Source organism: Mustela nigripes, chromosome 12 (assembly GCF_022355385.1).
Source record: "Mustela nigripes isolate SB6536 chromosome 12, MUSNIG.SB6536, whole genome shotgun sequence".
Lineage (NCBI taxonomy): Eukaryota > Metazoa > Chordata > Mammalia > Carnivora > Mustelidae > Mustela > Mustela nigripes.
The window spans coordinates 118,146,685-118,164,109 of NC_081568.1; the positions used below are offsets into that span (position 1 = coordinate 118,146,685).

The 17,425-nt window shown below is 39.5% G+C and overlaps 1 protein-coding gene across 1 annotated transcript in view; it reads left to right on the forward strand.

Moving 5' to 3' along the window:
- Positions 1 to 7,499: 7,499 nt before the first annotated feature.
- Positions 7,500 to 17,425, forward strand: part of RFESD (Rieske Fe-S domain containing) — a 13,418-nt gene continuing 3,492 nt past the window's right edge. Inside the window, exons 1-3 of the mRNA XM_059418258.1 lie at positions 7,500 to 7,739; positions 15,254 to 15,429; positions 15,549 to 15,583. Of these exons, the coding sequence (XP_059274241.1) occupies positions 15,255 to 15,429; positions 15,549 to 15,583 (210 nt within the window). The 5' untranslated portion in view covers positions 7,500 to 7,739; position 15,254. The remainder of the gene's footprint in view (positions 7,740 to 15,253; positions 15,430 to 15,548; positions 15,584 to 17,425) is intronic.

Genomic DNA, 17,425 nt, shown 5'->3' on the forward strand with positions numbered 1-17,425 from the left:
ACAGGGGCATATCAGAAGGGACTGAAGCATTGCAGATACATTCTACCATATACAGGCAAAGCCCAGAACATTCCAGAGTTAATGTCAGGCAATAGTTCTGAAGAGCATGTGGCTGAGGTATTTTTGCTCCCTAAGCCTGAGGCAACCAGATTCAGAAGCAGCAGCAGCAGCATCTAAACTATGCCACAGATGGATACCCCAGGTGGAGCAAAGGTGAGGAATACTGACGAATCATCCTGGGCAGCATTTTGCATGAACCTAATCCATTCTATTACAAGATGAGGAGAAGTCGGACCACATGTCAAGACTTAAAATTCTGCTCTCAAGAAATGTAGAATCCCTGACACTAGACAGAGGCACCTTTAGTGCAGCACACACACGCCAGAAACATGGGCTCAGCAGAGTGTTAGATAGGAACACACGGCCCTTACCCCGTGGCCTTGTGTGAAAGGACTTCAACTAGGCCGGCACTCCTGGACTCTCTCCACTGCTGGGGTGAGAGGGGCCAAGTGAAAAATAAAACCAACAACAATCAAGACCAAAACAAACATTCTGCCTATTTGGATTCTAAACCAATGTCTAGGGAGAAACTGAGGTTCAGAGATTAAATCCTCTTACAGGTTAAAGCCCAAAGATAACAAAATCCAACGAATGGCAGTTCCAAAATCAAAATTTCCTCTCTTGTATGAAAAAGTCAAAGACCTCCTTGATTGCCAATTCCACATAGCTTCTGCTGGAGAGCCCCCTGAGGCAGGAGATTTGGGGATCCTTCCTTAAGCAGTTGTGGCTGCACATTGCTCTCTCCTTTAGGACCTCTGAGGTTCTGTTTGTTCGAGTCCCATTTGAGGATGGGCCTCACTCTTTTAAAGAGTTCAAAGTGTGACCAGGGAGCAGAACTTTGTTGCAGCACTGGCTCCTTATCCACCTATCTCACTCAGGAAACAAGCCACCTCCCACTCCCAGAACAATGGCCAGGCAAAACTGTGCTCCGAGAACCGAGTACTTGGTGTTACCGAAGACTCTCTAGAAGAGGCTTAGGATAAAAGATAAGAAAGGCACTTGGTCTTGGCTTCCCCGGGGTGGATGCCAGTGGATGGAGGCAGGCAGGTTGTTTAAATCTATACCTTGGATGTAAACTCAACAGCAAGAAATCTGCTCATGAAAGGTTAATTTGGCGTCATGTTTAACAACTCTGGGCATTGGGAGAAGATCCATCCATTTATCTACCTGAGACAGAGGCAACTGAATCTGCCTTCTTACAAGTCTAGAAATTTGCAAAGATGGGGGTCCCTGTCTCTTTCTCTTCTTACAGATCAAAAATCTCTTCCTTGTCATTTTCATTCTGAATCCTCTTACTTAACTGAGCAAGGCCTCTATGTGGGGCCATGGGGCTCTCTTGGAGCATGTATTTTCAGTCCTGTGCCTCAGTGACTGTTTCCAGTGACTTTGGCTAAGCAATCAGCCTCTAGGTATGCTTTCTCCAGCACCATCTGGACTCAACGAGATGGTGTGGAATGACTTTGAGCATGTGACATCTACAGAAATCCAAGACTAGTTCTACCATGCTTCCCATTCTGGGCCAGAATGCAAATGGAATTTGGAGCAGCCCAGGCAGTGCCACCTACCCATGTTGTCATGGACAATTTCCAGCTAGATACTCATTAGTGCTCTGCGGTGGGCACTGAGCTCAGCCGCCCCGCAGTTTAAATGTAGCTCAGGGCAGATCCAGGTCATGGTGGGTGGTGGTGGGAGAGAGGCTCTCTTCAAGAAAAAGAACACAAAATAATAAACTAAAAAATTAGGTATGAAAGTGAATATTCAGAATGGGCAAATAATCACAAAAAATACAAATATTAATAACCAAATATAATAGCAAACATTTATTAATTGCTAGACACACCACTATCATACTTTTTGCTGATAATTTTTGTCTCTCTACTCTTTCCTCATCCCTTCACATGATAACAATTTAAAAATATTTTACATAAAGAGAATCAGAAGATAACTCTATCTTTCCTATAGCACAGTTAATCTTTCTTTCATCAACTGAAAGCATAAAACAAATGATAGTCTTAGTATAGGTCTGTGTATTTATAGACATAGGAATTATGATAAATTCTACTTCATGTGATTCTCATCAAGAAACATGTATGAATTTACAGTTTATAGGCTGTATAATTGAATACACTGCATGTGTACCATCTATGAGAACAGAATTCTATACTTATAATTTTACCAAAAGTCTAATGATAAGACAACTTTTCCACAGAATAGTTAGTGAATCCACCTGTTCAAATATTTTTTATCCTCTAAGACTTCCATATTCCCTAGGAGAGACACCACAGCCCATACCCACTCTGACAGAACCCTGGCCTGCATGCTAGCATCTAAGGAGAGCCATCACAGTGGGCACTGGGAGTATTTTCGGAGGCTGTTTTTACTCTGGGACAGCCAGCAAAAACTTGACTATACACCACAATTGACTGCAAACCATGTAAGTATATCCCACAAACACAAATTAAATACATTTCCAACTCAAATGTGCTTTAGTCAAATCCCAAAAATGCCTATGTGACAGACGGAAAAGAGACAAGGGCCTTCATCCCCTGAAGTTAAATCATCTTACTTTTGTACATTTTTACAAAAACATATGACAACTGTTCCTTTCTCTCTTCTCTTTCCCTCGTGAACAATTCAGGCCTAAAGCCAGCAGGGAGGACAGGGCAGGGTAGACACCTGTGCTGGCTAGGGGAGTGGGGGGGACATATGGGGGCTTAGAGAGGAGAGACAGAGGCCAGGTATGGCTGGATGGCAACACGGGGGTGTAGTGAGTCTCCCTCAAGCTGTGAGAGAAGGAAAGTGAAGTACAGCCCTACACGGGCTCCGAATCTAGTCTATGTGAATTTCCCGCCGAAGAGGCATGACCTGAATGTCATCATAAAGACACGTCAGACAAACTACTATTGGCGGCGGTGGTGGCAGTTATAAAATATATGGCCTATAATCTTTGAAAATGTGAATATCATGAAGGTTAGTGAAAGACTGAGAAACTGTCCAGGACGAGGAAGCGAAACAGACATGACAACTAAATCTACTTGGTTCTGAACTGGATTTGAGGATCAGATGTCAGGGTTAACTTCCTGACTCCGATGGCTGTATTGTGGTCATGTGGAAGAATGTCCTTATTTGCAGGAAATGCACACGAAAGCATTAGAGGCTCATGTGGCATCGGATTAGCAACATCCTTTCAAATGCCTGTTGCGAAAGAGTTCCCTGTACTACTTTTGTGTAATTTTGTGTGGTTTCAAATTATAGCAAAAGGATAGAAAGGATGACCATGGGAACACATTACTAGAGTTGCTCAGGACCTTGGAAAGGGGCCCACACATGTGAGGGGACCTGAACCTTAGGTTTTGTTAAATTCACTATCTCTAATGGCAGTAAATAGTATTCTCTGTATATACCAAAAGACATTTTTCCTGTAATTGCAATAAATAGTATTCTCTGTATATACCAAAAGACATTTTTCCTGTAATTTAATCCTTGCTTTAGCTATGTCTTCTTTCTGAGGGTTTTTTTTTTTTTTTTTTTTTTTTTGGCCTTCCTACCTTTGCTGAGAATGAATGTGTAGAATGAGTATGTTCTAAACACACTTTAAGGTCAAGGAGCAGCAGCCTGCACCCTGAGACCCACATTACCTAATGCCCTTCGCTGGGCCCATGTAGCTCTGTGCCTACTTTTTTAGCGTGACTTAGTACTAATGGCCAGTGAATTGCTTAAGGCTCACTACAGACAATGTGGCGTTCACTGACCACACTCCCTTCTCCACTGCCTACTTATGGTCAGCATGTATATCATTTGCTTAATGCCTGGGATTTGGTGTTCCACTTGGAAGACAAATTCACAGTGGGCAAGAAATCTTAAAATACCCAACCTTCACTCCCTTTTTTTGTATGCTCAGCTCAGCCCCTCCCTTCTCCTTTCTATAAAACTGTGTGCCTAATGAAAGTACAATCTGGTCCATCCTCTCAAGATGGACAACTCTGAGGTAGAAGGCAGCGATTTGGGCATGAATTTAATTAAGGACATGTTAGCAAATACAATTTGGCTGCACACTTAAGCTGCCCCAATCTAGATTTTAATGATTAAATAAAGTTTACACTTCATTCTCTTACTGTATCTCTCAGTTGGTTCCAAACTCAGACAGAAAAAAAGGGGGGGCATGTTTTTTATTGGGTCCTGGTAAAGGACAATACAAATAAAAAATGATAGCAACTTCCAAAGTGATGAAAACAAATAATGAAAAGCAGCACAATAATGTGAAGTATATTTTAGGAAGTAGAATTGACAGGACTCAGTGCTGGATTAGATTTGGGGGGATACATACAGAGGTCCCTAAGACCATATCATGTTGGGAATTCACTAGAATGACTCATAGAATTCATTATATAGTTCTTCTCATGATAATATTATGACAAGATATTATAAGGGTACACATCTGGATAATAAGGAAAAAGGAGACAGGTGGAAAATGGAAAAATCTAGGTGCAGGCCTCCTTATGTTCTCTCCCTCTCTGGAGGGGTAACACGGAGCTCACTCTTCTGCCAGCAATGAAAATGCAGAAATAGGTGTGCAATAATTTTTCCTAGGGAATCTTGTTAAAGACTCAAGCACCCAAAGGTTTTATTGGGGGCTGGTCATGTTGGAACCTCTGCCTAGCATGTACCAAAGTCCTAGAGTCCCAGAAGGAAAGCAGGTCGTGGTCAGCATAAACCATATTGTTTGTACAAACAGTTTAGGCCTAGTGAGGCATCCTTCTTATTTAGAGAAAATCTTACATCAATGTAGGGAACTATTTGCCAGCCAGATTCCCAGAGGCCAGCCAGGGGCCAACCTTACAGGCAGAGCTTTACCAGTCTTAGCTCAGTTATATCAACTCTTTTCTGCACAGGAGAAGGGACAAAAGCGGAGATGTGGAGATGTGAGTATGGCATCCAGGTTTCTCCCTTAAACATGTAGATGAACAGCATGCAGTTGTCACTTATGGAGATGGAGGGAACAAAGGAAGTGTAAGTTTACAGGAGAACATTAATATTTCAATCTTAAACACATAAAACTGAAGATAGCAATGAGCTGTTAGGTTAAATTGTGCTTTGGTGCAACCATAAACAACCTTAGAACTTCAGTGGGTTAACGCAGCAACTGTTTATTTCTCACTTGTTACATTTCTTTCATGGCTTGGTGGAAGGTAGTGACTGGTGGGTGGTCTCTGTTCCACACGGTCACTCAGGGACCCAGGCTCTTAGAGGTTCATCGTCTAGAATGTCTGTGGTTGTGAAAAAGAGAGAGAGGGAGAGATGGAGATGTGGAATTGGAGCTCTTCTATGCTTCCATCTAGGAGTGTCACACTGCATATTCACCCACTGACCACTGGCCAAAAGTGGTCACAGAGCCTCAACCAACTGTAAATGGGGTGGGAAATGTGGGGCAGTAGATGGGATATTTGGTGAACACCACTGTTTCTGCCACAATATCCAGGCAGGAATCACACAGAGGTACCCACAACAAATGGATATTATGGAGACTTGCAGTTAGGAGTCATAAGCAGATAGGTTGTATTTAAAGCCACCCTCACTTTCTCATTATCTGAATCCCAAGAACCTACTAAGAGCAATGTTGTCACCCTTTTTTGGTTTGAGAGAATAGGAAATCCAGTGCCGCTGACACTCTTCAGACCTCCCTGTAGTGAACCTATCAGCACACTGATGTCTTCATTAGCTCACAAAACAGATTATAGTTTAGGATTGAAGGCAGCTTTTGAACTCCTCTAAGAGAAAGGGCTGGTCCTCAAAATACCTGCCTAGGCACAGCCTGAGGTTCAGAGCACAGGAGAGGGGCCCACAGAGGTGAAAGGGGGCATTTAAAACTATTTTTAGACAGATACTGATAAGCAAGTTCACAGAGGAAAAGTTGTTTTCCGTGGTAGGTAACAAAACTCACGCCAGGGCTACCACTAGGTGTCAATAGTAGGAAAGGAAAAGATGAAAGAAAAAAATCAAGGAAGGTTCTAGAGCAAGATGTAGCTCTGTTCCAAGGAGAGGAAAGGTAGAAGGTGTCCCCACACTCCCCCTAAAGTTTTCTAGGCATTTCATATTACATGATTAGCCCCATTAATACTTTAGGTAGAGATAAAAGAAACCTTCCATTTCTCTCCCTTTTATGTATATATGGGTACATAACAAATGTCTTCAGTTTATTAGAAATCAGATTTAAGGTCAGTGAATCTAAAATGTGTCTTATTTTAATGTTCAGATTATGCCAAGGCAAGAAAGAAGGATTTTTCATTAGATACAGCAAACCTTATTAGTCCTTCCATGACACAAGCTAAAGACTGCTAACACCTTCCATGTGCCCTAAAATAATTTGGATGGCTAACTGATAATGTAAATTATAATAATCCAAATATATTTTATTATCACTTTGGTAAAGCAGTTCATCCAAACTAGATGGTTAGTGTTTGCTTGGGTCAGTGAAATAAATGGTCAAGAGGGAAATTATTATTATTTAATTATGTTAAATATAGATTGTGTTTTTCAACCTTGAGTTCACACTGGAGTCACTTGGGAAGTTAGAAAAAATATATTGACTCCTCCTACCCCCACCCCTACTCCACCCCCCAGGTTTCATTGGTCTGGGCATCATGACTGCTAAAACTCCCAGGTAACTCTAAGGCATAGCCCGAGTTAAGAAGTACAGCATTAGAAGACAGTCAAGGACTCTTTAAAAACATGCCAGACTCAAATAGTTTCCAGCTTTGAACACAAGTAGGAAGTAGATTTTTGTCTGGGTTTTTTGTTTCTGTTTTTGTTTTTAACTCGGAAAGTACAGGAAAAAAGTTGCAATGTTCAAAAAAAAAAAAAAAAAGTGAAAACCAACCACCATCTCCAATGCAACCACTGTGAAGTTAAAAAAAATTTTTTTTCTTTTAAAACCTATGTACAAACATACCTATTTGGATCCTTAGAAATAATTTTTATTTACACTAAAGAATTGTGTATTGTATACTTTCCTTTTTAACACTCAATACATTCATGAAAGCTAGTCTGTGAGTATCTGGCTACGAAGTAATTCACCTGTCCACACGATTTTATTTCACCTTCCTTCCCTGTTGCTGATCTTCAGCTATTCTCATTTTTTCCTTGAAGTAAGCGTCCTTATACATGGATCATATGCACTGCGAGGAACTTTTGGAAATATTATTAGGTACATTTCTGAGAGTGAGATTGGTGGGCGTATTTAAAATGTGTACGTGGCGGGGACCTGGGTAGCGCCTGGAAGAGCCTGAGACTCGACCTCTAGACCCAGGCTGAGGGTAGAGATTGCTTAAATAAGCAAATTAACAAATAAAATGTGGATAAATGTAGTGACAGTAACAAACATTCCAAAACCAATAGATGCCACCTACGTTTGGTCAGCACACATTCATGACGTATCAGTGCGGAGATCGCAGCGGAGATCGCAGCGGAGCACGGTTCAGGGGGTGGGAAGGGTGGGGGTCATCCGCCTGCAGTGCCACAAACGCAGTCTCCGGAACCCGGCGCGCTCGGGTCACGTGGACGACTTCGCCCCGCCCCGCGGAGGCTCCGCGCGGTGCTCGGAACCCTGGCAGGCGCAGTAGGGTCACGCGGGCTCGGCGGCTGGCTGGTCTCGCGGAGGCGGAGCGAGGAACTCGAGGAAGGTAAGTTCTGTTCTCGCGCGGGGTGGGGCGGGGCTCGCGAGCGCCGCTGCTTCCGCCTGGGCGGCTGGCCGGAGCTCCGGTTTCCGGCGGCGGCGGCCGGGAGCGGTCGCGGGACGTGTCGTTGGCTCTTGCTCCCGGCCTTTCTCAGGAGGGGCGCGCGTTCCTTAACCGTTAACCTCAGGCCTCTTCCGCCCAGAGGCCTGCCGAGCTTGTTCACCTTGGAGTCTGGGCCCACGCGGGACTCGCCTCCTGGATGAGGCAGGAGGGGCGTTTTTTGTGTTTTGTGGTTTTATTTTTTTTTTAATTTTTTAATTTATTATTATTATTTTTTAATGAGCTTTCCTGGCATTTGTGCGCACTAAACCTGCCCAGGGGTGTTTGCAGCTCCGACGGTCGTAGAGACTCGTCTCCCGAAGTCTGTAGGTGGAACCGCCCACCGCATCAGGACAGCCACACGTCGACGGTCCCCGTGGTTCCTGGGCGCCTCTCCCTGTAACGGCGGTTGACCGTCTTTACTAAAGTGTAATACAGCTTGAAGTTATGCGTTGATAAATTGTCAGAGCTGGAAGGACCTTAAGAGATGACAGCCGACCTGATTGGAGCGTTTCCCGCGGGCGGTCCTGCTCTAACACACTTGATTTATAGTGAAGCGTGTGTTTCCCCCACCACAGCCCTATGTGGCAGACCTTTTTTACGAGCAGCTGCAGCGCCGTGAAGTTAAGCAACTTGCCCCAATTCACACACACAGCACGGATTCAAACCCATATGAATTCACCTGTGATCACAGATCTCTAATAGCAAGGACATGGTAGCGGACCCCAGAGCAGCTACAGGACTTTATTAAATGATTAGGGAACTATTCCGTTTTAAAACATCTGGTGACGCAACTACTTGCACATTAGCAGTCCTAATTAAAAAAAAAAATTCAGAACGATGATTGGTGATACACATATACGTTCACAGATATCTTTATTTTGCTAAAAGGTTTTGTACTTTTAAGGCAGTTTATTTGCAGGCCAGGTGTTTTTATAAACCTGTGGCTGCTACTTGGATGAGATGTTAAGATTTTACCAATATTCCCCAAATTTCGACTCAGAAGATAGAGGTTTGAATCTTGACTGCTACTTGGTGGTTTTAGGAAACTTTTCGTTAAAAAGGATCCTTTACCCTTAGTTTACTCATCTGGAAAATAAATACATCATTTACCCCTTGGAGGTTTTGTGAGGATTAATGAACTCAGGTATGCAAGCAGTCCAAAGAGCTTGGCATTCACTGAAGGATAGTTTTATCTACTATTATTCTGCCATCCAAAGAGATATCTAAGGCATTTCTCTTCTTTGAACTAAAAGCAAGGGTGTCACCCCAGAGTTATGCTTTCTGATAATGTGTAGACCAAGTCCCCAGACTTAGTAAAAGTGCCTTTGTCAGAGCTCAAGAGGACTAACAAGTAAGTTCCTGTAATTTCATGTCTCTCCTGTTTCCAATGGTTTATGGAAACTTTTTTTTTATTCAGCCTGTGCTGGAAATGTATCTGATAGAGATTGATGATCCATTTAGCTAAACTGTAATTTTATATGATGTTAGCACCTTTAGAAACCTATTTGAGGCATAGGCCTAAAAACATTAAGAGGAAAATTGAGCAAAATGGCAAAATTTTTCAGAAGTAACTTTTCTTCATCTAGCCCCCAAACTGTATAGATCAGTTAATGTTTACCTTTTTATTTAGTTAAGATTTGGTATCTTAAAGTTGATTCAAAATAAAGGAAATGTGTGGGTGCATATGACTAGTGCATCAAAGTAATAGTAATTACAATACATACATACAATATATACAATACAATAAATTGACTTTTGTTGCTGTCTGGACAGTGATATTCACAATATTTAATTAAGTATAATGTGGGTGTTAATTATAAATATTACCAGATACCATAAGTAAATATGACCATTATTTGAGAGATATGATAATACTTTCCTAGGCAAAATGCGAGACTGTAATCATAGTTCTCTGAAATCTTTATCATTGAGTGCAGCATTCTCTGCTCATTTCTTATCAGCCCCTGCAAAGTTCACTGCAGTTTTCCTTGCTTGGGGTGTAAAACCTGCTGAAGCTCCGTTTAAAGAGACCGAAACTTGAAGGATTGTATTTTGTTCTCATTTATTTGTAAGTGGGGGAGAACTTAACTTTTGATGCTATTCCACATCTCATGTATTTTGTTACTTGCTTGATACTAGTATTTCTTTTCTAATTTTTTAGCCTAGAAAAAGAAAATACTCATTAATTTCCTCTTCTAGTGCCAGCTTTTGAAATAAGCTGAATAAATTCTCAAATAGTCCCCTCATGATCTAAGTCCACAGGCACATTTTCTTGGTTTTTGGGTCATTTGCTACACAAATATAGGATACAACTTAAATGTTAAAAGAGTAGTTTTAAATATAAGACTAAATGTGATATTTTGAGACATGGAAGAAATTTTGTGTTTACTATCACCTTGCTTTTCTTTATAAATTTACTTTATCTGTACATATCCATTATAGATTGTTTTGTTTTGCCAGTTTTTGCACTTGGTAAAATAGAAGCATATTCTGAATTCTTGAAAAAATTTTTCCTTTAAAGTTATATTTTTGAAATTAATCCAACTTGATGTCCCCATTTTTTACTACTATGTTGCATTCCACTGAATGAACATAAAAATTCCACATTCTATGTTGATGCATTTTGAGTTTTTTCCTGTGTTTTGCGTGTCTTCTGCATGTCTCCTGGTGTACCTGTGCATGTTTCTCTGGAATATACTTAATGAGGGGTTAATGGATCATGGATATGTTAGAAGAGTCTAGGTAATGCCACATTGTGGTATTGCTAATTGATGTCATCACTACCAATTTCTCCATATCCTTACCAATACTTGGTATAATTTTTACCAGTCAACTGGAGAGAAAATAGTATCCCATTTGTGACTTTGCCTTGCATTTCTTATATTTTTTCCTACTGATGAGGCTGAGCATATTTACGTGTGATCACTGGCCATTCAGACTTCTTCATCTATGAAATGTTTGTATCTTTTGCCCATTTTTTTTTTTGCACTTCCTTACTGGTTTTTAGAATTTCTTCATCTATTCTGAGTCATAATCCTTTGTTGGTTATATGTGTTGAAAATTTTTTTCCAGCCTATTTCAGTTCATCTGTTCCCATTTTTTCTTATCTTTACTTCTCCTCTATCTGTCCTGTCACAAAATGTTATAAAAGCTGCACACCCAATACTGTGGGGTAAATACTGCCACCTGAGCATTTTGTATACTTTGGGTACCTGCCAGTACGAAGCAAAACGAGATAACTGTTTAGAATTATAGTAATGCAGCCTTCTGTCAGCCATAGCTAATCCAGAAAATCATGGCATGGTCCTCATTGACTTTTCATAAAAATACTGTATTTTTGTTTTTCATTGTAAACTAATTTTTAACTTTTTTGTTTGAGTATAGTTGACACATGATGTTTTGGGTGTAAAACATAGTGATTCAACTTCTCCATACTTTATGCTATGCTCACCACAAGTGTAGCTACCATCTGTCACCCTACAACCTATTACAATGTTACTGACTGTATTCCCTTTGCTGTGTCTTTTATTCTCTTGACTTATTCATTCTGTAACTGGAAGCCCATTTCTCCCACTCCCCTTTACAGATTTGCCATCCCCACCCCCACTCCCACCACCACTTCCCTTTGGCAGCCATCAATTCTCTGTATTTACAGGTCTGATTCTGCCTTTTGTTACTTTGTTTATTCATTTGACTGAAATCACATATTGTTTGTCTTTCTCAGTTTGACTTATGTGAAAGTTTTTTTTTAATAGCATGTTCTCTTTTCCATAATTTAAAAAGTAACTAGGTTAGTTAGAGCAAGAGTTAACAGTGCAAACTCCAGAGTACAAAAAGTACATCTCTGTAATTTCCTAAACTTGGTTTGTGTAATGCTTTCCTTTATACCTTGAATTCAGAGTTCCTTCCTGCCTCTCGCCATCAACACATACACACACACACACACACACACGTACAAACATGCCACTTGCTACACTTCAGTTTTGGAGCCCAGGCTTATATTGTAAGATCTAATACCTGCCTTTGTTATGGTTTAGAATTACCCTTCTCAAAATAGTAGCCTATAAATTCCTTCTTTCAAAAGCTCACTCCTTACACATTCACATAGAGATTTTTCCTTATAAATAGTAATTTGTTTTACAAATATATTTTTTAAATGATCCATGCTCTTTTCCTCCCAACATTTCTAGACTTCCATCAGTCATAGAAGATAAAATATTTAGAGAAGCCATCAGAAGGCCTGGAGACTCTTGGTCTTGCCACATAGCAAATTTTCCCTCTTGCTGTGGGGTAGGGATTGAGTCTATGGTTTATAACCATTCTAAGCTAGGTTCATCAAGGTCCAAGTGCCCCTTTTAAAGAAATTACATATATATGTTTTTATGTGAAATGTTAAACTAAGACTTGAATGAAATTAAAATAGTAGTTCCCTGTTATTAACAAAAGGTATATTGTCATTCTGTACAACTTCCTATGAATTTGACAATATTACCGTATTTGAAGAGAACACGGATTTGGAAGGATCATCTTTGAAAATTAGAATATTTGAAGTTGACATGTGATTTATCATTTTGTTAAGTATCTTAAATTATAGACAATTGTATTTTGTTTAATATCATGGACATTCCATGGCAAACTTCCTAATGTTTAACACCATCTGGGTCTTTATAACTATCATGGGCCATCACTTGGATTCATTTCCTTCTCCTTTTCTATATGTAATTCCTTATCTTGTGTAAGGCAGAGTTGGATGCCTCTCAAGTTATCTGGAACTTTCTCTAGTTTCCCAATCTGATGAAATCCACAAATTAATACACTTGTTAAAATGGACCACTGCAATAGCTTTCTGATTCCTATGTTTCCTTCTTACTTTGCTACAATCTATTTACACAGTGAGGGCATTATTTTAAAAATAGATCATGTCACCCTTCCCTGCTTTACACCCTTCAGTGCCTTCCCATTGCTCTTAGACTAAAATCCATACACAGTGGCTCCTGTCTGTCTGACCAGACTCACTTGTTATGCTCCAGTCTCCTATCTGTTCCTCAAATTAACCAAGTCTCCTCCTCCCACCCCCCTCTTTCCTCAGGCTATCATATTTGTTATTCCTTCAGCCTGGAATGCTCTTCCTTCAGCTCTTAAAATGTCTAGTTCATTTTCATTTTTAGATACCAGCTCAACTATCCATCCAGAGTCACCTTCCCAGGCTTTTCTTTGCAAAATGGCCTCCCTTTTCTCTTTCATATTGCCCAGTTCATTTTCTTCATGGTTCTTAAGGTAGTGTATAATTACCTCATTTGTGTATTTGTTTACTGGTGTTTGTTGTTGATCTCACCAGCTAGAATATAGTATCTAAAGGACAGAGACCTGATCTGAATTACTTCCCTGAAGTGCCAGTCACATAATATGTGTTCAGAAATACTTATTGAGCACCTGGGTGGCTCAGTGGGTTAAGCCACTGCCTTCGGCTCAGGTCATGATCTCAGGGTCCTGGGATCGAGTCCCACATCAGGCTCCCTGCTCAGCAGGGAGCTTGCTTCCCTCTCTCTCTCTCTGCCTGCCTCTCTGTCTACTGTGATCTCTGTCAAATAGATAAATAAAATCTTAAAAAAAAAAAAAAGAAAATACTTATTCAATGCATGATAATCTCCAACAAGGAAAGAGAACTTGGCAAAAGGAGAATCTGAAGATCTATTTTTGAAATTTTTCTTTTGAAATTCTGTAATTCTGTGCTAAAGATTATTGTCAGTAGTTACTTCTTGAGAATTTTGTTTGCTTTTTAAACATATATTCCTCCCTAAATAGATTACAGAGAAACTTGTCCATCAGTGACCAAAGAAAAAACGTAGGTTGTGATTAGATGTTACCGTGAACTTTTAATTTCTTTCATATAATTTATTTCATATAATTGAAGTAGTGCTGCTCCAAGATAATGATCAAGGTACACATAAGATCTCATGCCCAAATGCTGCAGGCAGCCTCTTTCCTGTCCACCCATATCAGAGAGTGAACTTGCCTTATGCCTGTTGTGAAGCTGAGTATTATTCAGATGGTTGAAGATTCCCACTCTCAAGCAGAGGGCAGAAACCATGCAGGGATATCTGAAAATTTAATTACTTTAAAAGTAAAGTCAGTTGAGTAATCTCAGTTTGTGTCTTGTGATTTTTATTTCACTACATGCAAAGGTTGAAAATGTGCTCTTGCCTAGGGAAGAAGGTTCTTGCCAACCCTAAAATAATATACAATGTTCTTTGAGCTTTCTGGAAGTTATAGACCACCACAGTCTCTACCCTGAGATAGGGAGGAAAAGCAGGAATGTTTCCAGAAAATTTGGGATTAACTCTAATGGAAAGAGGGTGGGGATAAGAAGAAAGAGTTGGAATTAGGAGTGGAGTAGGAAAAAATATAGCAGTTCTTGCCAAAACAGGATGTATAGTTTTATTCAGAAACTGTCATAGCATAAAACAAAACCCCCCAAATGGAAGGCCCTCAGGAAAATCCTCTACAAGGCCCAATAGTCCTGACACTGATGTATCTTGATGTTTCCTTCTCACAGGAATTAACAGACCATGATTATGTTCTTAAAGTATTACATAAGGTCTCTTTGAAAGGGTTGCTTTCAAAAAAGTAGCCTGAATATCTATGCTGATAAAAAATATAGAGTACCTGAAAATTCTCCACGAAGGCTTCTTTGTTTAGAAATATGGGTTTATATACTTACATAAATTAATTGAAGAGAAAGCCATCTCTTTGAATTCCCAAATAAGGCAGAAGAAAGTGATGTTAATTCCTGTCTGAGTTAAGAAAATGAAATGCGCCCATACATACCTATCCTCTTATACTAGAATAGTTATCTGGTTGATTTCTAAGACAGATCCAGGCAAAATCAAATGGGTCACCTCAACTAGGAGATACAAGACTATTCAGACTATCAAAGAATCCTACCTTCAGGAGAAGGCTGAAAATAACACTGATAACTGGGTGTTGTTTAGCATTGAAATTATAGGAAATAAAAGAGCAGTGAAATGTCAGTCTCTGGGTCTTGGGACTTCTGAAATATCCATTTACACAATGAAATGAATCTGAGTCCAGCCTCAACATGGGGGGGGGGGGTCTTCCCTAACTTGGACAAGCTTTAAGAGTCTCTAACTCAAAATCATGAATAACTATAACCCAGTATTTATGTTTTTTTTTATATAGCTATAAAAAAGCCTTTATCAATCTTAGAGATCTAAATATATATATATATACACAAACACACACACATTTATATATATATACATATATATACACACACAAACACACACACATTTATATATATATTATATATATATATATATATATATATATATAATATCTCTGTGAGTTAAGTCGCAGCCAATTTTATGAAGACTACTTTTTTTCTTTTGTTCAACTAGCATGGATGTTGATGGCTCTGAACAAGATCCTGAAATGAAGGAATATTCTTCTGTCTGTGTTGGCAGAGAAGAGGACCTTAAAAAATCTGAAAGAATGACAGCTGTTGTGCATGATAGAGAAGTGGTCATTTTCTACCACAAAGGAGAGTATCATGCTATGGATATTCGCTGTTACCGTAAGAGTTGATTTTTCATTTGTAAACCTTGTGTATTTGTTTGCTAACCACTAAACTATCAAAATTTCAGGCTTTTTCTTTTTTTAAGTGACTAGATATGATATTTAATTTCTTTACAGACTCAGGAGGACCTTTACATTTGGGAGATATAGAGGTATGTAAAATTAAGTCTATCCTCTACAAATTCATGTTTCTTATTTATAGTCTATATTTCATTCTGTATGCAAAAAATCATTTATATTTGGGTTTTAACTGTATTTTAATGCTTTGAGTATAATTGCTAGTATTCCAGGAATTCACAGTCCTACAATATAAAGAAAACTATTTCACAGACGAATAGAGGAAGTATGCATGGCTTCCGATCTAGCAATTATACTCTGAGATATCTATCCTACAGATACCATTGCACAAATGTTCAAGTATATATATGGGATAGGTTTACTATGGAATTATTTGTTGCAATGAAAAATTGAAGGCCACCTAAATTTTTTAACAATAGGAAACAGTTTAAATAAACTGAATAGCCATAGCCATGCTATGGAAAACTATGTAACCACTGCCTCATTAATTTGTGAGGCAGATCTGTATGTGTTGGTATGGAGGGATGTCAGCAATATATATATATATACTTTTTTAATTTTTTATTTTTTATAAACATATATTTTTATCCCCAGGGGTACAGGTCTGTGAATCACCAGGTTTACACACTTCACAGCACTCACCAAAGCACATACCCTCCCCAATGTCCATAATCCCACCCCCTTCTCCCAAACCCCCTCCCCCCAGCAACCCTCAGTTTGTTTTGTGAGATTAAGAGTCACTTATGGTTTGTCTCCCTCCCAATCCCATCTTGTTTCATTTATTCTTCTCCTACCCACTTAAGCCCCCATGTTGCATCACCACTTTCTCATATCAGGGAAATCATATGATAGTTGTCTTTCTCTGCTTGACTTATTTCACTAAGCATGATACGCTCTAGTTCCATCCATGTTAAAGAACTTAGCAAACTCAACACCCAAAGAACAAATAATCCAATCAAGAAATGGGCAGAGGACATGAACAGACATTTCTGCAAAGAAGACATCCAGATGGCCAACAGACACATGAAAAAGTGCTCCATATCACTCGGCATCAGGGAAATACAAATCAAAACCACAATGAGATATCACCTCACACCAGTCAGAATGGCTAAAATCAACAAGTCAGGAAATGACAGATGCTGGCGAGGATGCGGAGAAAGGGGAACCCTCCTACACTGTTGGTGGGAATGCAAGCTGGTGCAGCCACTCTGGAAAACAGCATGGAGGTTCCTCAAAATGTTGAAAATAGAACTGCCCTATGACCCAGCAATTGCACTATTGGGTATTTACCCTAAAGATACCAACGTAGTGATCCAAAGGGGCACGTGCACCCGAATGTTTATAGCAGCAATGTCCACAATAGCCAAACTATGGAAAGAACCTAGATGTCCATCAACAGATGAATGGATCAAGAAGATGTGGTATATATACACAATGGAATACTATGCAGCCATCAAAAGAAATGAAATCTTGCCATTTGTCAGCAATATATTTTTGATTAAAAAAAAGCAAGTCATGGGATGATAGGTCTAATGAGATCCCACTTTTAAAATAAAAAATATTCACTTTGTTACTTTATACATTTCTACACAGTTTGTTTTCAGTGAGTATATATTATGTGAATAATGTAGTAAAAATATAAATATGTATATTTTAAAAAGGAAACCACACATTGAATGCTTATTTCAGGTAGGAATAGGGAACTTACTTCCTTGCATTCCCAAACTAGCTAGCTGCCTTATTTCTTGTTTTCTACTTCATAAAACTGAATGCTACATCCTTCTCCTTCCTGCCACCAGCCCCCCCCCCCCCGCCCCGCCACCACTGGTACAAAATACAAACTGAAACAACATGTAAGCACCTAGTGATGATAATGTGAAAGAATTTCCTTTAGTTTTGGACCATAATGAGACCTA